Source organism: Coregonus lavaretus (assembly GCF_964263955.1).
Source record: "Coregonus lavaretus genome assembly, chromosome: 11".
Lineage (NCBI taxonomy): Eukaryota > Metazoa > Chordata > Actinopteri > Salmoniformes > Salmonidae > Coregonus > Coregonus lavaretus.
This window is the reverse complement of record NC_139998.1, coordinates 6,096,947-6,122,447: the sequence shown is the minus strand read 5'-3', so window position 1 is coordinate 6,122,447 and position 25,501 is coordinate 6,096,947. Positions and strand designations below refer to the sequence as shown.

The 25,501-nt window shown below is 43.2% G+C and overlaps 1 protein-coding gene across 1 annotated transcript in view; it reads left to right on the top strand.

Moving 5' to 3' along the window:
- Positions 1-812: 812 nt before the first annotated feature.
- camk1db (calcium/calmodulin-dependent protein kinase 1Db) overlaps positions 813-25,501 on the top strand; it is a 52,448-nt gene continuing 27,759 nt past the window's right edge. Inside the window, exon 1 of the mRNA XM_084171844.1 lies at positions 813-2,517. Within this exon, the coding sequence (XP_084027970.1) occupies positions 2,420-2,517 (98 nt within the window). The 5' untranslated portion in view covers positions 813-2,419. The remainder of the gene's footprint in view (positions 2,518-25,501) is intronic.

Below are 25,501 nucleotides of genomic sequence, written 5' to 3'. Positions count from 1 at the left end.
TAAGCCACACATGTCAGGTGAATGGTTTATCTTGGCAAAGGAGAAATGCTCACTAACAGGGATGTGAATACATTTGTGCACAAAACTTGAGAGAAATAAGGTTTTTGTGCATATGGAAAATTTCTGGTATCTTTTATTTCAGCTCATGAAAGATGGGACCAACACTTTATATGTTGCGTTTATATTTTTGTTCAGTGTAGTTTCCTAGTAACTACCATGTTAATATAGCGTCACAACAAAAAGCTACTGTTGTGTAAAAACAGTTGCTCAATATGTTGTGGGAGATTTCAGTTGGTTATCAATCATAGTTAATACTATTATTCAGAATAGTCTGGTCATTCCACTGTTCTATTGTCAGTAATATAGTAGCATCGTTGAGCTTCTTTAGATTCGTAGGCTCGTACTATGAACCCAAATCAGCCCCTACTCACTTCGGAGAGGATTGATGTAAGCAATATGGTGGAAAATCTGTCTTACTCTAACAATATGGCAACAATTCCTCTTGTCTTATCTCCTTGCTTACACCCATCAAATCCTCTCAGACCTCCACAGGTGTAGGAGCTTGGCCCTAATTTGGAACTGCCCAGAGAACCCAGTCTGTCCTGGGAGACAGGATTCAATCTTACCCTGAATCCTACACAAGTGCGTAGGGCAGCGTTTCCCAAACTGTCCTCGGGACCCCAACGGGTACATGTTTTGGTTTTTGCCCTAACACTACTCAGCTGATTCAAATGATCAAATCTTGATGATTAATTGATTATTTGAATCAGCTGTGTAGTGCTAGGGCGAAAAACAAAATGTGCATTCTTTGGGGTCCGGAGGACTGAGTTTGGGAAACCCTGCTGTAGGGGCTAGAGGTTGTTTTTTGGACAGGGACAAGGTAGCCTTGTTCGACCATCCTGTTCTCGCAAGCTTACATTCTGTTTTGCTATTAAACTAAAGGAGAGTGCAGCAGTCAGGATGGTGGGTCGGACTAGGCCTAAAGCTTAAGGATGCTATATTAGGGTTGATTTGGGATCCTCAGTGCTCTGCTCAGAGATGAACCAGTCTGTCCAGGGAGACAGACCGGAGAGGCTCCACCATCTCATTAACACATTGTAATGACCAGAAGACCAATTGCACTTCCTTCAGAGTCTCCGACACTTTAATTAACAGATCTAATTGGTTTTCTATAGAATCATCTCAGTTAACAGCAATGACGATGTCCCTTTGCTTTTGGGAATTAAAAAGTATCTGCCTCATAATGATATAGTAGAGTAGAATGTGATAACATAGACCAGGCACATGCAGAAAACTGTTACACACCTTTTGGCTTGGCTGAGGCCATGTAGGTTGGATCAGGCCGCTAGGGCAACATAAGACAATGCCAGGGGATCAGAGTAATAACTTTTTTGTGAGAAGGACTTAACATAGTTCACTGTCACCATAGTTGTATTCATGGGAAAGCCCACTTGCATGTCAACTATAGCCATTACTTACTCCAATGACATGGGTCGTGGATTTGGTGCAATGCGAACGCCAATCGTTCACTCTTACGCTTTGGACACACCGACTGTGTCATTGCGCAAAATAGTATGCCGCGTCATCTAGATATGTGTGCAACAAAAGTTCAACATTCACCATCTGCTACCATTTCTGTCAACCCGTTTACGAATACAGTTTGACGCATACGTTTGATAAATCCAACACAGTATGAAAAATGTATGCACTCACTAATTGTAAGTCGCTCTGGATAAGAGCGTCTGCTAAATGACAAAAAAAAACGCACTGCCTCTGCAACGCAATTCTACAAGGCATATGCAGCGTACCATTGGAAATTAATGTACTTCTGGTGTAGCAAAACACAGTCGGTGTGTTCGAAGCGTAGCCTACCTATCCTCACGCACGCACGCTGTCGGCTATTTAGACAATAGATGAGAGCAGCCTCCCACTCCTCCTTATGGTATAGCAACAAAAGGGGCAGGCAGCGTGACTCACTAGAATAGCGGTTCAGTTCAGACACACACACACACCAACCGATCGACTCTGCCAACAGTAATCATCTTTCGGTCAAGTAGAATAGCCTAAACAGAATATGAAGAGCTAGAATTATGTGTTCCAAACCAAAAGGAGACAGAATAACGAGGAAGCTCCCGTTCTATTACGTCAAATAGATTAGGCTAGTCTGATAACCTGTAGGTAGGCTGCTACGTGTGATTGGTGGCAGGGCTACTGTAGGAGACCTTTGCATTGGCGGCGCAGCGGTTGGATGGATGGGCTGAGCAATGCAAGGTAGAATTGGGAGACAATCAGGAAGAAGCTCTGTGATATCAGTCCGACTTTAGTCGGCACGAGACGGGGGACCATCTTTCCTCACTGAGTCAGCACGACGAGGTGAAAAACCGTATCTCTAATCTAATCGGTCTTCCCCGGTGGCGATATGGATAGGGAGAACGGAGATTCGGGCGCGGATGGATCTTGGAAGAAGAATGTCGATGATATCAAGAATGTATTCGAGTTCAAAGAAGTCCTTGGAACGTGAGTAATGTGGTTTATCCTACTCTGTTCTAGAACCTAGGGTGTTACACTTAACTTTGTAGTCGACTCTCAGTTTACATGACAGACAAGACAATGATACAATGTAACAGTAGCGGAAATGCAATTGTCATTATGTTCTGTTGCACATTGGATGACCTAGTCAGATTTCCACTATTGTCAACGACGTATAGACAATATGGCCTGTGATAGCCAGCCTACCTGCGATTTTTACAAATATTAATGATGCTTTATGATGTCCTAAAAATGTTTATGAAATCGAAAGTTACTTTCTGGATGCAACAATTCGACAGCACGTGCGCAAACTGTCAATACTAGGTCTATTCTATGGTGCCAGGTGTTTGATGGAGAATCGGTCGCGCCCGCCTCAATAGAATTCGACATTACCTCAATTTATCTCTAATATAATGGAATGTTATTTTGATCCGCGATTAGTTCTGGTAGGTTATGGCGCGTGCCCAAGGTGACGCATCAACTCAATGCACCTGGATTACAGAATAGATTCTCTTGAGGTTTTCTTTATTCATGTACATCAACTTGAGTCTATATATAAGCAGAAATATGGCAGCACCTGTTATTAAATGCATTGACAGGACTCTGTGAAAGGTAGTCAAAATGGTCAGGAGAATTGGACTGTCAGCTGCTGATGAGAATGTAGTTTCTAGTGTCTCGTCAGACTGGATAACATTGAATAGATGCAGAAGATTATAAAACTTGTCCTGTTGTTGAATTATGATCATGTCTTTGCTGTATTTAATTTATGATGACACGAAAGCACAGGAGGTTGGTGGGACCTTAATTGGGGAGAACAGGCTCGTGGTAATGACTGGAGTGGAATTAGTGGAATGGCATCAAATACATCACACACATTCTGTGCACGGAAGGCACTTGCCCATTGGGTAAGTCAGGGGTATTTTTTGGGTTGCCCCAAGATTATGATCACTTGGACGGAAATTTTAAATGGCTAATTTCTCCTACACGCAGGGGAAAGACCAGACCATACCCAGCTTCAAGAGGGGGCTAAAATGCGTTCTGGAACATGTGAACTTTCGTGTGCCTTAATAACAAACTTGTATGTCATCTGTAAATACGAATACAATTGTTAAATTACCAGCCTAGTTGGTTTAGCCACGGAAAAAGACAGGAACCTTCCCGCTAGCCATGATTGGCTGAGATAATGGATGGGCTGGACATGACGAGAGATGAGTTTGGATTGGTCTGCCATGTAGCATGCTTCTGTCTATAACATGAGCTGGTCAGTATGTGTAGGTAATCCTTTCTAATGCAGCTTTTTTGAAAGATATCACGTAGTAGAACTGCAAAAGTGTTGCTCTACACTTTCTGTAGGACCGAGTTTTGAAATCAGTTGAATGCCCGGTGGAATTAGAGTATGATAGCTAAGCAGATGGAGAAAATTCTGGCGTTTGATTGCAAATATGCAGAGGGAGTCAAAAAGAGAACACACAGAAGGCTGTTGTATAAAACACCTGTCTCCGGATTACATCTTCAAACTAAGGGCAACCATGGCATCCGTGACAGAGAGGGAGAAGTGTCCATCCATGTATACGGGTAAGATAGTCTCCCTAGCTACATTTTCAGATATTATATGTTTCTAATTTTGTCAGAAAGTCGTTTTCATTTCAAGTTAAGCATACTGTTAGCTAGCTAACGTCAGCTGGCTGGCTCGCTAGCTAACGTTACGTGTATGATCTGTGTAGTAATATTATTTGAATCTCAGAGCCATTTGCATTGTTAGTTATAGCCTAATGTTAGCTAGCTAGCTAACATTGACCCTGGTTGGTTAGCTACCTGCAGATTCATGCAGGGTAGTAATGTTATGAGTTGGGATTATGGTTAGTTGTTTAGCTAGCTAGCTAGCTAGCAACATGTCTAAACAAAATACTCCACTATGCAAGTAACAATTTCACTACATCTTCTGTATCCTGTGCATGTGACAAATAAACTTTGATTTTATTTGATATAGTATGTGTTTACCAGAGATGGTAATGTGAACCGTAAGCTATTTTCTATAATTGGCTCGCCATTAACTTGTAAATAATGATCTTGTTGTGAGTTTATTTTCCTGTAATAATGAAGACAAATGAGCTAAAGTGAAAACGTTGTCAGCTATATGATATGGTCATTATTTGAACTGCCTAGCCAGCTAACTTAACATTAGCTAGCTAACAAGCTAGAAACGAACCAAAATATTCTTTAGAAAGTTACTTTTGTTGCCTGGTTCGCTAGATTGACATATACTAAATTCATTTTTAAACGGGTGGATTCATTGGTGTTAAAATACCAGTTATGCTATTTTGGACCACCAGGCTGCTGATATCATACAGCCTGTAGTTTTTGTGTTTATACTTTTTCATAACGACAAGACAATTTTGATGTCGGACGACAATAGAATGTTCATGATGTCACTGCAAAAACTGTATACATACTTGTCGATAGACATACTATAAACCAGCCTTTAGTCTTGACATCTTTGGTTGTTTAGTACACTACCGTACTCACTGTTTAGTACATGGCCTCACATGTGAATCCTTAAAGAGATGGGTGGGGCTAAGGCTTAAGAGGTTGTGAATGATGCTGAATGGGTGTAGACAAAGAAGAGCTCTCCAGTAGGTTTACCAAAACATTCAAGGGCCATTTTCTCAAAAGTGAGGTTACAGGTTTATCATCTTTCAAAGCAGAATTACTTTTCCATTGTTCCTCAACTGTACTGTATGATATACTATTTTCTAGCTCGGAGTCTTTACTTTTATCCGATGTAAAAAAAATATATATATATCAAATTCTGCTACATAAGACCGAATCGAGCTGGTCGGTCATATTTGCTATTTAACGCAACAGTTTTTGTGACAAACTATCAGTAGAGTTGAAAATGTGATGGAAACACGTTGAACTTTTTATTAGGTACCTGAAAACTTAAGCGAAAAAGTACATTTTGCACTACGTCATTACGCACTGATTTTTATCTGCAACAAGTCTGTTTGGTGGGAAAATGCACATTTTCTTTATGCAGATTTTTGAATATTCGCATGAAAATCTGTGGCCAATTGGATTGAAACCTAGTTACTGACTGACACTGAATCGATTATGACCGAGCTGTGTGCTCTGACTCTTTCCCCGGGCTTGGAGAGAAAATGACTGTACTGCAACATTTTCCTGGGTGTGGCATGGAAGTTGTGTCACTGCTGGGGGGTCTGGAGACAACCCCAGTGTCCACTGTGCATCGTTCAGCAGAGAATGCTCCCTTACCTGCTTCAACAAAGACCCGTGCAGGGAAGTTTGTGACCCTGCATCGCGTTAGTGGACAGTGTTCAGGGCCTGGGCAAAGTCTTCATCTGCCTCGGGGCAACTGCTATGATATTCCTTTATTTACTCCACCAATCTACATTCACCAAATGGACATAACATGTTGGTCAATATGTATCATGTACTCAGTGCTCATTTTGGAATGTGCCATTCTGCCTTGCTGTCACATGTCCATTAGTTTGGGTAGTGTGTGCGTTCTAAGGGGGATGGTTAGAAATACTGAACCGTAATGATTTCAGTTGAAGGGAAAATTCCCACTGATATGTCCTGACAATGTATGAGGTTACTGCTTATGTGTGAGGAACTTGTCTCAAGCATAATTTAAAATGTTGAGATAAGAATAAGGGGAGGGTTGTGTGGCGATGACGCGCTATAGCCACTATTGCGATCTGACTCCTGCCAATTATTGCGCACTATTTGTTTAATTGTGTCAACGTTTATTACTGCCCCATGAAATGTATATTAATCAGTGAAGTTACTGTTAATTTCAACATATTCCCCCATGAATTTAGAATGTTTGGTTACGGAAGTTTTGATAATTCATTAAATATCATACATTCCTACCATTTTCATCATTCTCCAAGTGGAAATGTTTTTTGGAGAGCTCAAAACTGCGCAACAATTGTGATGAAGACCTTTTGGTTGATTTTAATTGCATTTGCCAGTTTTCTGTACATTTCTTTGTGGTCTTTTTTTGGAGAGCATGTGTCTGGTTTCTCCATCATGTTTAATGTTGTGTGAACGCACGCGCTGTAGCATGCATAGATTTACCTGGCCTGCGTGCCAAGAATAGGTGTTGTTTTGGGGATGTTCTAGTTAGTTCACTTTGGGTAACTCTAGGGGAGGCTGTATCTGAGCCTGGTGGACCCCACCTTTGCTTATTGGTTAAGACAGGGTTTGCCTAATGAAAGGCTTTTTCTTTTGAATGCTGACATTCTGAAGTCAGAACTTTGTATATATACACTCCATGACCAAAAGTATGTGGACACCTGCTCGTCGAAACATCTCATTCCAACATCATGGGCATTAATATGAAGTTGGGCCCCCCTTTGTTGCTACAACAGCCTCTACTCTTCTGGGAAGGCTTTCCACTAGATGTTGGAACATTGCTGCAGGGACATACTTCCATTCAGCCACAAGATCATTAGTGAGGTCGGGCAATGATGTTGGGCGATTAGGCCTGGCTCGCAGTCGGCGTTCCAATTCATCCCAAAAGTGTTAGATGGGGTTGAGGTCAGAGCTCTGTGCAGGCCAGTCAAGTTCTTCTACACCGATCTCGACAAACCATTTCTGTATGGACCTCGCTTTGTGCACAGGAGCATTGTCATGCTGAAACAGGAAAGGGCTTTCTCCAAACTGTTGCCACAAAGTTGGAAGCACAGAATCGTCTAGAATGTCATTGTATGCTTTAGCGTTAAGATTTCCCTTCACTGGAACTAAGGGGCCTAGCCCGAACCATGAAAAACAGCCCCAGACCATTATTCCTCCTTGACCAAAGTTTACAGTTGGCACTACGCATTCGGGCAGGTAGTGTTCTCCTGGCATCCGCCAAACCCAGATTAGTCTGTCGGACTACCAGATGGTGGCAAGCTTTACACCACTCCAGCCGACCCTTGGCATTGCGCATGGTGATCTTAGGCTTGTGTGCAGCTGCTTGGCCATGGAAAGATGGCGTCCTATGACGGTGCCACGTTGAAAGTCACTGAGCTCTTCAGTAAGGCCATTCTACTGCCAATGTTTGTCTATGGAGAATGCATGGCAGTGTGCTCGATTTTATACACCTGTCAGCAACAGGTGTGGTTGAAATAGCCGGATCCACTAATTTGAAGGGTTGTCCACATACTCTTGTATTTGTAGATATCACAGTCATCTTTGAAACACCAGCGCTGTGTAAAAAAATCCAACACTCATTTGCACCGCTATCTGCCTGCCTCCTGCTGAATCTTTGTCCTTACAACTGCTAGAAGGCCCCTATTTTACGCTGATACAGCGCAGCGGAGATAGGCTACAGATTTCGTGCCAGCCTGTCACTTTTATGTTTATTGTGGTATAGCTTGATATAAGCAGAATCCAATGTCATTCCAATGCAAGAACCCTGAAAATGTTTGCCCCCTTGCCGATGTCCACTGCCCCCTTAGTCACTTTATCCTGGTGCAAGATCTGGACCAGACTACTGGAATTATTAGCATTTTGGTTGTTGTCAGGAAAAAGAATTCACCTGCCCCACAACTTGTGCAACTGCTCCGTGCGCAGGTCACTTTCCCCAGGCAGTAAGTCAACCCTTAATGTCAATCAATGCATGTAATGTTATCCTCTTCATCAGTAGTCATGAATGCACTGCTATCACTTCATCTCTAGTCTAATAGGTTACCTGGCATTTTTCTGATCACTCTGGGAGTATGGACCATTTTCATTATCACTTCAGATCTCTGGTTGACGGTTCCCAAGTATACAGTGGGGGAAAAAAGTATTTAGTCAGCCACCAATTGTGCAAGTTCTCCCACTTAAAAAGATGAGAGAGGCCTGTAATTTTCATCATAGGTACACGTCAACTATGACAGACAAATTGAGAAAAAAAAATCAAGAAAATCACATTGTAGGATTTTTAATGAATTTATTTGCAAATTATGGTGGAAAATAAGTATTTGGTCACCTACAAACAAGCAAGATTACTGGCTCTCACAGACCTGTAACTTCTTCTTTAAGAGGCTCCTCTGTCCTCCACTCGTTACCTGTATTAATGGCACCTGTTTGAACTTGTTATCAGTATAAAAGACACCTGTCCACAACCTCAAACAGTCACACTCCAAACTCCACTATGGCCAAGACCAAAGAGCTGTCAAAGGACACCAGAAACAAAATTGTAGACCTGCACCAGGCTGGGAAGACTGAATCTGCAATAGGTAAGCAGCTTGGTTTGAAGAAATCAACTGTGGGAGCAATTATTAGGAAATGGAAGACATACAAGACCACTGATAATCTCCCTCGATCTGGGGCTCCACGCAAGATCTCACCCCGTGGGGTCAAAATGATCACAAGAACGGTGAGCAAAAATCCCAGAACCACACGGGGGGACCTAGTGAATGACCTGCAGAGAGCTGGGACCAAAGTAACAAAGCCTACCATCAGTAAGACACTACGCCGCCAGGGACTCAAATCCTGCAGTGCCAGACGTGTCCCCCTGCTTAAGCCAGTACATGTCCAGGCCCGTCTGAAGTTTGCTAGAGTGCATTTGGATGATCCAGAAGAGGATTGGGAGAATGTCATATGGTCAGATGAAACCAAAATAGAACTTTTTGGTAAAAACTCAACTCGTCGTGTTTGGAGGACAAAGAATGCTGAGTTGCATCCAAAGAACACCATACCTACTGTGAAGCATGGGGGTGGAAACATCATGCTTTGGGGCTGTTTTTCTGCAAAGGGACCAGGACGACTGATCCGTGTAAAGGAAAGAATGAATGGGGCCATGTATCGTGAGATTTTGAGTGAAAACCTCCTTCCATCAGCAAGGGCATTGAAGATGAAACGTGGCTGGGTCTTTCAGCATGACAATGATCCCAAACACACCGCCCGGGCAACGAAGGAGTGGCTTCGTAAGAAGCATTTCAAGGTCCTGGAGTGGCCTAGCCAGTCTCCAGATCTCAACCCCATAGAAAATCTTTGGAGGGAGTTGAAAGTCCGTGTTGCCCAGCGACAGCCCCAAAACATCACTGCTCTAGAGGAGATCTGCATGGAGGAATGGGCCAAAATACCAGCAACAGTGTGTGAAAACCTTGTGAAGACTTACAGAAAACGTTTGACCTGTGTCATTGCCAACAAAGGGTATATAACAAAGTATTGAGAAACTTTTGTTATTGACCAAATACTTATTTTCCACCATAATTTGCAAATAAATTCATAAAAAATCCTACAATGTGATTTTCTGGAATTTTATTTCTCATTTTGTCTGTCATAGTTGACGTGTACCTATGATGAAAATTACAGGCCTCTCTCATCTTTTTAAGTGGGAGAACTTGCACAATTGGTGGCTGACTAAATACTTTTTTTCCCCACTGTATGTGCGTTCAAGATGTCAAAGATGAGTATGATGTGTCTCCTGTCTAACGCCCAGGAAGCTCCGATTCAAACTCCCATTAGACAGCTCTGCAAGCTTTATAATGTCCAAATATGTTCATTACTCACCAAATATGGAGTTTCGCTGAGCAACAATCTTCATTTATTCCTGTTACGTCCGTTATGTACTTCCAAAAAAGGTCTAAAGAAAAATGTACAAGCAACCAAGAAAATGCCTTTTTTGCACCTCAATGTAAATCACTAATAACTATCACACACAGGTTGGAAGTCTACAACAGCTCAATATATTGGAGGTGCTGAAGAGGCTTTTATTTGGTTGCTTGTACATTTTTATTTAGACCTCTTTTGGAAGTACGTACTGGCCGTAACAGGAGTAAATGAAGATGGTTGCTCAGCGAAACTCCATATTTGTAACGAACGTATTTTTAGACGTTATAATGCTTGCAGAGCTGTCTAATGGTAGTTTGAATCGGAGCTTCCTGGGTGTTTAGAGAGGAGACACGTCATACTCATCGTGGACATCTCGAACACAGAGATACTGGGCACCCCAAGATATGCTTTTATTAAAGCTAGACTGACCTTTGAACTGGGAAACTGATAAAAAGACAGACACACATTTGGGGATGGGTTACATCCCATTAGTACTGTTTGTTGTACTTGGGACAAAAGTTCTGCTCACACTCACAGTTCTGTTATTCTCACAACTTATGATCTTGTGCTTGAACTTTTTCAGAGCAGACGAATTCCAGCAGAGCTATTTCTGTCCTACAGTTAGTGCTGCTTGACTTAATGTCTGCTCTGCTCTGCTGTGGATGAGTTATGATGCAGACTGGGAGTATGTTAGTACTCACTTTGAAGGGCAAATTCCCCAAATGGAAGACGAAGACAGTTCTTCCCAAAACTTCTCTCCCTCTTCAAGATTGTCATCAATGGTCTGGGTGTTACATGCGTACTGTAGGTGTTACGTATTGGACGTTACTTGTTGTTGGAGCCAAAGCACAGAGAGAGAATCTAGCCACACTTTTTAATTCACAGGCAATAAAGAAAAACCTAGGTGTTATTTTAGATTCTGAACTACTTTTCGAATCACACATTAGGAATGTGATCAAAATAGCTTTTTACCACCTGAGGAACATTGCCAAGGTGCGGCCGTTTCTCTCTCAGGCTGATACCGAGAGACTCATCCGTACTTTTATTACAAGCAGGCTTAACTACTGTAATGCTCTCCTGTCTGGTCTACCCAAGAAAGCCATTGTTCAACTGCAAAACATACAGAATGCTGCAGCACGGGTACTGACCAAGACCAGACGGACAGCACACATTACACTGGTTTTAAGGTCTCTGCACTGGCTGAGTTTTATCATTAATTTTAAGATTCTTGTATTGGTTTTCAAATCAATCCATGATTGTGCACCCAACTACATGTCAGACATGCTTTTAAGTTATGTACCCAGTAGGTCCCGCAGGTCCTCTGGCACTGGCCTGTTAACTATCCCAAAGCCCAGGACCAAGAGGCATGGGGAGGCAGCCTTTAGTTATTATGCCCCCAGCATCTGGAATAGCCTGCTTGATAACATGAGGGGGGCTGAAACTGTGGACATATTTAAGAGACCATAAAACCTATTTTTAGCTTTGCTTTTCCTTAGGGTACTTTTTAGTTCTTCAGTTTGTGCCATTCTTTAAAAAAATTTTTTTATCTGATGTTTGTTGTGTATTAAATATTTCAGCTTTTATTTTCTGTGTTTTTTTTATTCGTTTTTTTCCTGTAAACCACATTGTGTTGCATTTCATGTCTGAAATGTGCTGTATAAATAAAGCTTGATTTTGATTAGGCTAAAAAGCGGTGCTTCGGCTCCCTGTCCAATGACTAACTTGTTTTTAGTGTGTTTTGATCTTTAAGTTAAAATCTCAACATGTTTGCTAGAGGTTGAATTGATAAGCTGTGTGTTATAGGAAATGAAAGACTAAGTCCTTTGACCTACAGATGTTTTTTTCTGTTTATTTCCCTCAATGTAAGCAGCAACACATCCATCAGCTACCCATATTTTGGGGAGAATGTGATTTGATCGGGTATTGTAGGAGGCCTGTGTCAGAGAAGGGGACTCCTGGGGGAAATATGGTTTTGGCCAGCCCAGGGAGATTGATGTCAAGCTGGAAAAGTAGGCCACTCTTAGCTTCAATAAACTGGCAATGCTGGTCTCCATTCAACTTGGACAATATGGGGATCAGGATTGGGGTCAATTCCATTTTGATTAAGTCAATTCAGGAAATAAACTGAAATTAAAATGGAATTGGAATCTCAGTTTACTTCCTGTATATTTGGAGGGATAACACACACAGCAATGATGCTATCCCTTCATCACGGCATAGCCTATTTGTTGTTCAGAGTCTAAGACCATTCTCAATATGCTACCTCTCTTAGGCTAAGTCACATTCAGTCTGCACACTTTTTGGCTTAGCAAGAACATGCAGCATGACAGCCCTTAATGTCCCCTAACGGCCTCCCCCCTAAACCCATATGGATCCGTGTTCCACCCTGTCCTCCGAGGTACAGGCTGTGCCTCTCAGAGGAGCGCCTTGTTCCCATCAGCATCTTGACTTGAATACAAATGGCGTACGTGTGATTGTAACCCCCGACTTGGGTCACACCAAGAGACCTTACGTAATTCACTCCATTCCATTCAACTATATTGTCCTTGCAGGGAAATTCATTGTGCTTCCAGGAGCACATAAGACACACAATTTAGTATACAGTTAAGAAGTAATATGTGTCACACTCATAGAAGCACAGTGGAACAGGCTCCCGTTTTATTCAAGGAGTGGGTGATCGTAACGGCAGATGGTTAGGATGCCCTCATATTCTTTTATTGTTACCTGTGAATGTCATCATCATTACATTTTACATTCTAGTCATTTAGCAGACGCTCTTATCCAGAGCGACTTACAGTTAGTGAGTGCATACATTTTTCATACTGGCCCCCCGTGGGAATCGAACCCACAACCCTGGCATTGCAAGCGCCATGCTCTATCAACTGAGCTACCCGGGGCCGCTGTCTAAACAGTCGATAGGTTGAAAACCAGTCATCTCTACAGAACAGCTCACCATGCCTCTGCCTGTCTGCCCACCTATTTCTGCAGTAGCTCGGTCATGCTCAGTTTCTGTTGTGAAACTTTTTTCTACACACACTCAGTCCCATGTCAACACAGCAGAGGCCCTGGTTGGGGTTCCTTGCTCCTGCTGTGTTGTGTATAAGCAGAGACAGCAGGTGTGTGTGTGTGTGTGTGTGTGGTGTGGTATTCAGTGAGCTAGCTGCCTGCTGAGCTGGTGTCACAGGCTGACAGCAGGCAGGTCACTCAGGGTGAGCCAGCCCTGGCAGCTATAGCACACATACACAGCGCTGTCTTCTCTCCTCTTCCCGATCCCGTGTTCAGCCTAGACGCTTTGCTTGGGGATTAAGAATAGACTGATCAAAGGAGGTGAGGGACAGGAAGAGATGATCTCTTCTCCTCCCCTCGTCCTTCCCCTCCTCCACTTCGGCTTCCCCATCAGTGTCCAATAGGGATCAGCCCTTCTCACGCATTCACTTTAGGTCTCCCTGACTGAATAACCTTAAACCCTTTCCCCCGACCGTAGCATTTACCCACTAGCCCATAGACACGTTTACATCAGAGCGGATTGGATAGGTTATTAGGTATAAGCAATATGGCAGAAATTCCAACAAGCCTGTCAGTGGGAAATGTGGAACTATCACTATATTGTCCTTGCAGGGAAATTCATTGTGCATCCAGGAGCACATAAGACACACAATTTAGTATACAGTTAAGAAGTAATATGTGTCACAATCATAGAAGCACAGTGGAACAGGCTCCAGTTGTATTCAAGGAGTGGGCGATCATAAAGGGAAAAGGTTACGATGCCCTCGTCTGTTCTTTTATTGTTACCTGTGAATGTCATCATCATGAGTCACTGTCTCTGTTGAAAACCAGTCATCTCTAAATAACAGCTCACTACTCCTCTGCCTCTCTGCCCACCTACAGTACCAGTCAAAATGTTGGACACACTTACTCATTCCAGGGCTTTATTTTTACCATTTTCTGCATTTGTAGAATTATAGTGAAGACATCAAAACTATGAAATAACACATATGTTCCCACGGGGGGCCAGTATGAAAATGTATGCACTCACTAACTGTAAGTCGCTCTGGTTAAGAGTGTCTGCTAAATTACTAAAAATGTTTTAAAAAATGTTAAATATGGAATCAGATATTAACCAAAAAAAGTGTTAAACAAATCTAAATATATTTGAGATTCTTCAAAGTAGCCATCCATTGCCTTGATGACAGCTTTGCACACTCTTGGCATTCTCTCAACCAGCTTCACCTGGAATGCTTTTCCAACAGTCTTGAAGGAGTTCCCACATATGCTGAGCACTTGTTGGCTGCTTTCCCTTCACTCTGCGGTCCGACTCATCCCAAACCATCTCAATTGGGTTGAGGTCGGGGGATTGTGGAGGCCAGGTCATCTGATGCAGCACTCCATCACTCTCCTTCTTGGTAAAACAGCCTGGAGGTGTGTTGGGTTATTGTCCTGTTGAAAAACTAATGATAGTCCCACTAAGCCCAAACCAGATGGGATGGCGTATCGCTGCAGAATGCTGTGGGAGCCATGCTGGTTAAGTGTGCCTTGAATTCTAAATAAATCACAGACAGTGTCACCAGCAAAGCATCCCCACACCATAACAACCCCTCCTCCATGCTTTACGGTGGGAAATACACATGTGGAGATCATCCGTTCACCCACACCTAGTCTCACAAAGACACGGCGGTTGGAACCAAAAATCTCCAATTTGGACTCCAGACCAAAGGACAAATTTCCACCGGTCTAATGTCCATTGCTCGTGTTTCTTGCCCAAAGCAAAGTCTCTTCTTCTCTTATTGGTGTCCTTTAGTGGTTTCTTTACAGAAATTCGACCATGAAGGACTGATTCACACAGTCTCCTCTGAACAGTTGATGTTGAGATGTATGTTACTTCAACTCTGTGAAGCATTTATTTGGGCTGCAATTTCTGAGGCTGGTAACTCTAATGAACTTATCCTCTGCAGCAGAGGTAACTCTGCTCATGCGAGCCAGTTTCATTATAGCGCTTGATGGTTTTTGCGACTGAAATGTTCAAAGTTCTTGAAATGTTCCGTATTGACTGACCTTCATGTCTTAAAGTAATTATGGACTATTGTTTCTTTTTGCTTATTTGAGCTGTTCTTACCATAATATGGACTTGGTCTTTACCAAATAGGGCTATCTTCTGTATACCCCCCTACCTTGTCACAACACAACTGATTGGCTCAAACGCATTAAGAATGAAAGAAATTCCACAAATTAACTTTTAAGAAGGCCTGTTAATTGAAATGCATTCCAGGTGACTATCTCACGAAGCTGGTTGAGAGAATGCCAAGAGTGTGCGAAGCTGTCATCAAGTCAAAGGGTGGCTATTTGAAGAATCTCAAATATAAAATATTTTTTGATTTGTTTAACACTTATTTGGTTACTACATGATTCCATATGTGTTATTTCATAGTTTTGATGTCTTCACTATTATTCTACAATGTAAAAATAAAGAAAAACCGTTGAATGAGTAGGTGTGTCCAAACTTTTGACTGGTAGTGTATGTCTGCAGTAGCTCGGTCATGCTCAGTTTCTGTTGTAAAACTTTTCTCTACACACACACACACACACACACACACACACACACACACACACTCAGTCCCATGCCAACACAGCAGAGGCCCTGGTTGGGGTTCCTTGCTCCTGCTGTGTTGTGTATAAGCAGAGACAGCAGGTGTGTGTGTGTGTGGTGTGGTATTCAGTGAGCTAGCTGCCTGCTGAGCTGGTGTCACAGGCTGACAGCAGGCAGGTCACTCAGGGTGAGCCAGCCCTGGCAGCTATAGCACACATACACAGCGCTGTCTTCTCTCCTCTTCCCGATCCCGTGTTCAGCCTAGACGCTTTGCTTGGGGATTAAGAATAGACTGATCAAAGGAGGTGAGGGACAAGAAGAGATGATCTCTTCTCCTCCCCTCGTCCTTCCCCTCCTCCACTTTGGGCTTCCCCAGAAATTCCAACTAGCCTATCAGAGGGAAATTTGGACCTACCACCATATGGCTCATACCTATTCAATCCTTTAAGAATCAAGGTGAGGTCCTTAGGGTTGCTTCTGGATGAGGCCATAGTCTTTACCTGTTACCCTTCAACAATGCATAGCTATGAGAGAGGGAGATTCTGCTATTGATCCACGGACCCTGACATCTACTTTACTTTATCATATTGTTCCTCTACTACAGGTCAATTGAATGTCTGGCAGGCAGGTGTAATCCATTTTGTTTCTCAATACAAACAGAATAAGATAGGATAAGGATAGATTAGAATACAATAGAATAAAAGTTGTGTAAAGCAAACATCTGATGTGTGCTCTTTGCATCAGGGGAAAATGATATATATATATATATATATATATATATATATATATATACTGCTCAAAAAAATAAAGGGAACTCTTAAACAACACAATGTAACTCCAAGTCAATCACACTTCTGTGAAATCAAACTGTCCACTTAGGAAGCAACACTGATTGACAATAAATGTCACATGCTGTTGTGCAAATGGAATAGACAACAGGTGGAAATTATAGGCAATTAGCAAGACACCCCCAATAAAGGACTGGTTTTGCAGGTGGTGACCACAGACCACTTCTCAGTTCCTATGCTTCCTGGCTGATGTGTTGGTCACTTTTGAATGCTGGTGGTGCTTTCACTCTAGTGGTAGCATGAGACTGAGTCTACAACCCACACAAGTGGCTCAGGTAGTGCAGCTCATCCAGGATGGCACATCAATGCGAGCTGTGGCAAGAAGGTTTGCTGTGTCTGTCAGCGTAGTGTCCAGAGCATGGAGGCGCTACCAGGAGACAGGCCAGTACATCAGGAGATGTGGAGGAGGCCGTAGGAGGGCAACAACCCAGCAGCAGGACTGCTACCTCCGCCTTTGTGCAAGGAGGAGCAGGAGGAGCACTGCCAGAGCCCTGCAAAATGACCTCCAGCAGGCCACACGTGCATGTGTCTGCTCAAACGGTCAGAAACAGACTCCATGAGGGTGGTATAAGGGCCCGACGTCCACAGGTGGGGGTTGTGCTTACAGCCCAACACCGTGCAGGACGTTTGGCATTTGCCAGAGAACACCAAGATTGGCAAATTCGCCACTGGCGCCCTGTGCTCTTCACAGATGAAAGCAGGTTCACACTGAGCACATGTGACAGAGTCTGGAGACGCCGTGGAGAACGTTCTGCTGCCTGCAACATCCTCCAGCATGACCGGTTTGGCGGTGGGTCAGTCATGGTGTGGGGTGGCATTTCTTTGGGGGGCCGCACAGCCCTCCATGTGCTCGCCAGAGGTAGCCTGACTGCCATTAGGTACCGAGATGAGATCCTCAGACCCCTTGTGAGACCATATGCTGGTGCGGTTGGCCCTGGGTTCCTCCTAATGCAAGACAATGCTAGACCTCATGTGGCTGGAGTGTGTCAGCAGTTCCTGCAAGAGGAAGGCATTGATGTTATGGACTGGCCCGCCCGTTCCCCAGACCTGAATCCAATTGAGCACATCTGGGACATCATGTCTCGCTCCATCCACCAACGCCACGTTGCACCACAGACTGTCCAGGAGTTGGCGGATGCTTTAGTCCAGGTCTGGGAGGAGATCCCTCAGGAGACCATCCGCCACCTCATCAGGAGCATGCCCAGGCGTTGTAGGGAGGTCATACAGGCATGTGGAGGCCACACACACTACTGAGCCTCATTTTGACTTGTTTTAAGGACATTACATCAAAGTTGGATCAGCCTGTAGTGTGGTTTTCCACTTTAATTTTGAGGGTGACTCCAAATCCAGACCTCCATGGGTTGATACATTTGATTTCCATTGATAATTTTTGTGTGATTTTGTTGTCAGCACATTCAACTATGTAAAAAAAAAAGTATTTAATAAGATTATTTAATTCATTCAGATCTAGGATGTGTTATTTTAGTGTTCCCTTAATTTTTTTGAGCAGTGTATATCAGTTGAAGTCGGAGGTTTACATACACTTAGATTGGAGTCATTAAAACTCGTTGTTCAACCACTCCACGAATGTCTTGTTAACAAACTATAGTTTTGGCAAGTCGGTTAGGACATCTACTTTGTGCATGACACAAGTCATTTTTCCAACAATTGTTTACAGACAGATTATTTCGCTTATAATTCACTGTATCACAATTCCAGTGGGTCAGAAGTTTACATACATAAGTTGACTGTGCCTTTAAACAGCTTAGAAAATTCCAGAAAATGATGTCATGCAGCTGTCATACCGCTCAGGAAGGAGACTCGTTCGGTCTCCTAGAGATGAACATACTTGGTGCGAAAAGTGCAAATCAATCCCAGAACAACAGCAAAGGACCTTGTGAAGATGCTGGAGGAAACAGGTACCAAAGGATCTATATCCACAGTAAAACGAGTGCTATATCGACATAACCTGAAAGGCCGCTCAGCACGGAAGAAGCCAGGTACACATCCACTTGACTCAAATTATGTCAATTAGCCTATCAGAAGCTGCTAAAGCCATGACATCATTTTCTGGAATTTTCCAAGCTGTTTAAAGGCACAGTCAACTTAGTGTATGTAAACTTCTGACCCACTGGAATTGTGATACAGTGAATTTTAAGTGAAATAATCTGTCTGTAAACAATTGTTGGAAACATTTCTTGTCATGCACAAAGTAGATGTCCTAACCTAACCTTGCCAAAACTATAGTTTGTTAACAAGAAATGTGTGGAGTGGTTGAAAAACTAGTTTTAATGACTCCAACCTAAGTATATGTAAACTTCCGACTTCAACTGTACAGTTGTGAGAATGACACACATACTAATTTTCACAGTCTGATGCCTCAGTTTTGATGATGGCAATTTGCATATACTCCAGAATGTCATGAAGAGTGATCAGATGAATTGCAATTAATTGCAAAGTCCCTCTTTGCCATGAAAATGAAGTTAATCCCAAAATAACATTTCCACTGCATTTCAGCCCTGCCACAAAAGGACCAGCTACCATCATGTCAGTGATTCTCTTTTTAACACAGGTGTTGACGAGGACAAGGCTGGAGATCACGCTGTCATGCTGATTGAGTTAGAATAACAGACTGGAAGCTTTAAAAGTAGGGTGGTGCTTGAAATCATTGTTCTTCCTCTGTTAACCATGGTTACCTACAAGGAAACATGTGCCGTCATCATTGCTTTGCACAAAAAGGGCTTCACAGGCAAGGATATTGCTGCTAGTAAGATTGCACCTAATCAACCATTTATCGGATCATCAATAACTTCAAGGAGAGAGGTTCAATTGTTTTGAAGAAGGCGTCAGGGCGCCCAAGAAAGTCCAGCAAGCGCCAGGACCGTCTCCTAAAGTTGATTCAGCTGCGGGATTGGGGCACCACCAGTGCAGAGCTTGCTCAGGAATGGCAGCAGGCAGGTGTGAGTGCATCTGCACGCACAATGAGGCAAAGAGTTTTGGAGGATGGCCTGGTGTCAAGAAGGGCAGCAAAGAAGCCCCTTCTCTTCAGGAAAAACATCAGGGACAGACTGATATTCTGCAAAAGGTACAGGGATTGGACTGCTGAGGACTGGGGTAAAGTCATTTTCTCTGATGAATCCCCTTTCCGATTGTTTGGGGCATCCAGAAAACACCTTGTCCGGAGAAGACAAGGTGAGCGCTACCATCAGTCCTGTGTCATGCCAACAGTAAAGCATCCTGAGACCATTCATGTGTGTGGTTGCTTCTCAGCCAAGGGAGTGGGCTCACTCACAATTTTGCCTAAGAACACAGCCATGAATAAAGAATGGTACCAACACATCCTCCGAGAGCAACTTCTCCCAACCATCCAAGAACAGTTTGGTGACGACCAATACCTTTTCCAGCATGATGGGAGCACCTTGCCATAAGGCAAAAGTGATAGCTAAGTGGCTCGGGGAACAAAATATCGAAATTTTGGGTCCATGGCCAGGAAACTCCCCAGACCTTAATCCCATTGAGAACTTGTGGTCGATCCTCAAGAGGCGGGTGGACAAACAAAACCTCACAAATTCGGACAAACTCCAAGCATTGATTATGCAAGAATGGGCTGCCATCAGTCAGGATGTGGCCCAGAAATTAATTGACAGCATGCCAGGGCGGATTGCAGAGGTCTTGAAAAAGAAATACTGCAAATATTGACATTTTGTATAAACTTAATGTAATTGTCAATAAAAGCCTTTGACACTTATGGAATGCTTGTAATTAAACTTCAGTATACCATAGTAACATCTGACTAAAATATCTGATAATACTGAAGCAGCGAACTTTGAAGACCAATACTTGTCATACTCAAAACCTTTGACCACGACTGTATACACACACACACTACCGTTCAAAGGTTTGGGTCATTTAGAAATTCTTGTTTTTGAAAGAAAATCAATTTTTTTGTCCATTAAAATAACATCAAATTGATCAGAAATACATTGTAGACATTGGTAATGTTCTAAGTGGCTATTGTAGCTGGAAATGGCTGATTTGTTATGGAATATCTACATAGGCGTACAGAGGCCCATTATCAGCAACCATAAGTCTTGTGTTCCAATGGCACGTTGTGTTTGCTAATCCAAGTTTATCATTTTGCTGACCTTCTAGGCAGAGTTGCAAAGAAAAAGCCATATCTCAGACTGCCCTTCTTCATCTTTTCTTTTTATTGGCCAGTCTGAGATATGGCTTTTTCTTTGCAACTCTGCCTAGAAGGTCAACATCCCGGAGTCGCCTCTGCACTGTTGACGTTGAGACTGGTGTTTTGCGGGTACTATTTAATGAAGCTGCCAGTTGAGGACCTGTGAGGCGCCTGTTTCTCAAACTAGACACTAATGTATTTGTCCTCTTGCTCAGTTGTGCACCGGGGCCTCCCACTCCTCTTTCTATTCTGGTTAGAACCAGTTTGCACTGTTCTGTGAAGGGAGTAGTACACAGCGTTGTACGAGATCTTCAGTTTCTTGGCAATTTCTCGCATGGAATAGCCTTCCTTTCTCGGAACAAGAATAGATTGACGAGTTTCAGAAGAAAGTTATTGGTTTCTGGCCATTTTAAGCCTGTAATCGAACCCACAATTGCTGATGCTCCAGATACTCAACTAGTCTCAAGAAGGCCAGTTTTATTGCTTCTTTAATCAGCACAACAGTTTTCAGCTGTGCTAACATAATTGAAAAAGGGTTTGCTAATGATCAATTAGCCTTTTCAAATAATAAACTTAGCAAACACAACGTGCCATTGGAACACAGGACTGATGGTTGTTGACAATGGGCCTCTGTACGCCTATGTAGATATTCCATTAAAAATCAGCCGTTTCCATATACCATAGCCATTTACAACATTAACAATGTCTACACTGTATATCTGATCAATTTGATGTTATTTTAATGGACATTTTTTTTTATTTTCTTTCGAAAACAAGGAAATGTCTAAGTGACCCCAAACTTTTGAACGGTAGTATATATACAGTACCAGTCAAAAGTTTCGGACACACCTACTCATTCAAGGGTTTTTCCTTATTTTTACAATTTTCTACATTGTAGAATAATAGTGAAGACATCAAAGCTATGAAATAACACATATGGAATCATGTAGTAACCCAAAAAGTGTTAAACAAATCAAGAAATATTTCATATTTTAGATTCTTCAAAGTAGCCACCCTTTGCCTTGATGACAGCTTTGCACGCTCTTGGCATTCTCTCAACCAGCTTCATGAGGTAGTCACCTGGAATGCATTTCAATTAACAGGTGTGTCTTCTTAAAAGTTAATTTGTGCGGAGGGCAACACTTTAGCCTGCAGGTATTATGATTCAGTTATAATACATTGTAAGACCTGTCATAAGGATGCATGTCCGCTTATAATATAATTATCATCTCATTGTGATCCTGACTAAATTACATCCGCTTTGAGTCAGTTGTAATTGTCTACTAGAGAGACATGACATATTATATGCCTTAGACATTGCTTGTTTTGTTGAATGTTGGCATATAACACTGTAGTGGTAACTGAATAGTCCTGACAAGGGACAAAGACACTAGTGACCGTACTCGAGGGAGGTTGTGGTCTGTTGACTGTTCTGCAGCCGAACAATGACCATGAACTCAATCCTAAAGGGAATTCTAATTTGAGTTCCATTAGACCAGTACATGCTCTACCCCACCAGGATTATCTAGCCTAGCAATGACTTTCCATCCAATAGATGACATAAGCGGAGCACTAATGCGTCTTACACAAGATGATTCTCTGTGATTACACTGACTCAGCAGCTATAGCAGCAGCACAGGCCGTGACTACGGCACGCTCTCTCACACGCACGCACGCACGCACACACACACACACACACCAACTCTAGCCTAGCTCGGCCCCCGGGAAACAGATTCCAAAACCACTCCACACCTTAACATTTACATAAACTCACTCTGTATTTGCATAATTGCCAACGGTTGTTATGCTAGTGCCCCGTGCTCTTTAGAGGAAAGAAAAAAACATCACACTGCACCTGTCAATATCAGGTTTCTCTTTTCTCTAAAGTTACATATAAACATTTCCTAAGCGGACTCGCTAAAAGAATCTTAGAATGTGCAAGTGCTTTTCATGTTTGAGTGCCCTGAGCCTCAGAGTACTGGATGAATTGGGTGTCTTGTTGCAGGCTTATTGCATACAGCAGCATCCCTCTTCAGCAGCCCTCCAATGGGTTTCACAGAGGATGAATATCCATTAGTCAGCTTAGCTAGCATCTTAGCCTGGTCTCAACTTGTGTACAAGTCATACACGGCAATGTAGGTGTGACCAACTGTGGTTCAAAACTGGATCTCGTGTGTCACGAGACTAGGTTAGGCCACTCCGCTAAAGCCTAGGCATTAGCTCGGGAAGCCAACGTAAGTCTTCAGGTCTCAGACAAGGTTTCTTATCCTGCGAGTGTAGCTCATAGAGGAAGGGCCTATTCACTCTGGAAGGACCTTTTGGGGTAACCGACTAGGAGCTAATCAGCCACTTATTCCACGAAAGCAGAGCAAAAGAGAGTCAGTGTATTCATGGCTGTAAAGTGCTCAAGGTCAAAGCAAACTAGTCTATGACATACACACACTGATAGCGCACTAGTATGTGACTGAGTCGAAGCCATTTTGTGGAGCCACGCTGTAATTTTTAAATCCCAGTAATGGATTGAAATGAGTTTTAATCAAGAGCCAAATTCAGATGAAGCTTTTCTCCTCAATTTAATGCTGCGCTTACTTTCCTGCTCACACCTTGGATTATAGTCAAACACAGTAGACTTGACATAAGGTGTCTAGTTTTTAAAAACATAGTCGCTCTCTTGTCTGACTGTGTGTATGCACAAATGTTTTTTGTTTTATTTTCTCTCCACCATTTCCAATTGGTAGTTACAGTCTTGTCCCATCGCTGCAACTTCCTTACGGACACGGGAGAGGCGAAGGTCGAGAGCCGTGGGTCCTCCGAAACACAACCCAACCGAGCCACACTGCTTCTTAACACAATGCCCGCTTAACCCGGAAGCCAGCCGCACCAATGTGTCGGAGGAAACATCGTACACCTGGCGACCGTGTCAGCGTGCACTGCGCCCGGCCCGCCACAGGAGTCGCTAGTGCGCGATGGGACAAGAACATCCCTGCCGGCAAACCCTCCCCTAACCTGGACGACGCTGGGCCAATTGTGCGCCGCCCCATGGGTCTCCCGGTTGCGGCCGGCTCTCGACAGAGCCTGGACTCGAACCAGGATCTCTAGTGGCACAGCTAGCACTGCGATGCAGTGCCTTAGACCACTGCGCCACTCGGGAGGCCACAAATGTTTTATTTTAACCTCAAGAAAAGATATCCCAACTTCCACCCATAAGGAGTTGCCTATATTGTGGGAGACCCTATTGTGTATAATGTTTAATGTACCGTGTGTGTGTCATGTAGTGACTGAGAGAGAACTCTCTGTGGTGTTCGGCTGTGTAGTTACCAGCAGGAAATGATGCTGGCACACCCTGTGTGAGAATGCACAGCAGCAACCATTTTCTAACTGTGTGTGTGGTGAACAGTTGCTTCTGTGCATTGTAACATCCCCTCCAGGCTTCCTGTGGTTTTAATCATTGTGTTCCTTTCACTCTGACTCATAGAGCAAACTATACAATGCTCTGGTAAAGACATGCACGAAACACCTTTCACACACACACACACTACAGACATGCGCACACACACACTAACAGAGGAGTAAATGCAGCTACTTATGAGTCAGATTTTCTTTCTCACTAAAGTCTCAATGCTGCAGCAGAGAGATGGTAGGTGGTTATAGGAGGGTTGTAGTGGCCTGCCTGTTGCTGTGGAGTGTGTGTGTGTGTGTGTGTGTGTGTGTGTGTGTGTTACTGTATATATGATCTATGGGGTGTAGAGGATAGCAGGATTAGCGTGGATTTGATGACCAGGGGAGGTTTAGCAGGCCGACTACAGCTGAGTTTAGAGCCTGTTGAAAGGAGCCGATTTTACACACAGTGGCTCTGTCTGCATACCCATGCTTGCAGTCAGAGCCAGCCCTAGCCTTTTGGGTGTCCTAAGCGAAATTCTGTTGCCCCCCCCCCCACCTTGCGATCAAAACCTTTTAGCGGCCCTCCTCTTGACAGCTGAAGTTTTCTAATTAATTTCCTGCAATTCTACACATTTTGCCATGTGGCGTAGAGAAAATGTTGCAGTTTAAAGCAAGTTTGATGCAATTCTACTAATTTTGCCTTGGGGCTGAGAAAACAAATAGCAGTTTTACAACTAATTTCCTGCAATTCTACACACATTTCTCCATAGGGTGGAGAGAAATGTTTCCAGTTTTTACATATATCTGAGCGAGAAACAAAATCAGTGGGGGCCCCACGGTCGGTCATTCGACCATGATTACAAGTTTAGATGGCTGGCTAGACTAACCAACAAAAAAAAAACAGGAGCTATTTTGAGTGACTCAGTGACTGACATAAAATATAAACTGCTGATGCACAAGCACATTTCAAAATAGCTCCTGGTGAATTCTACAATTCTACTCAACAATAGGTTGAGACCCCAACTTTTTGCGGTGTGGTGGGGAGGGATTGATCCACTGGCCTACCAGTGGCCTATCCCTGTAATAGACCCTCGACAGGAGCCATGGCTTTAAAAAGACAGCACTACCACAGAGGTTACTCTCTGACTGGGTGTGTGTAGGGATGGTGTGTATAGGGGTGTGTGCGTGTGTATGATAATGACTAACATTCAGGCTCTTATTTCTGTTGTGTGGTTAAAGAGCAGGGAAGATAATGACACAAAAGTAAATATAGAAAAGTAGGAGAGAGTATAGGAGGGAGAAAGGGGTAGCCATCGGGAAGGAGAGGAACTATAATGGAGGAAACTGATCGTGTAGCCAGCTCATACATTCATTCAGGTGGACTGAGCATCGACATAGCATAGCAACAGATGCAGATTGCTT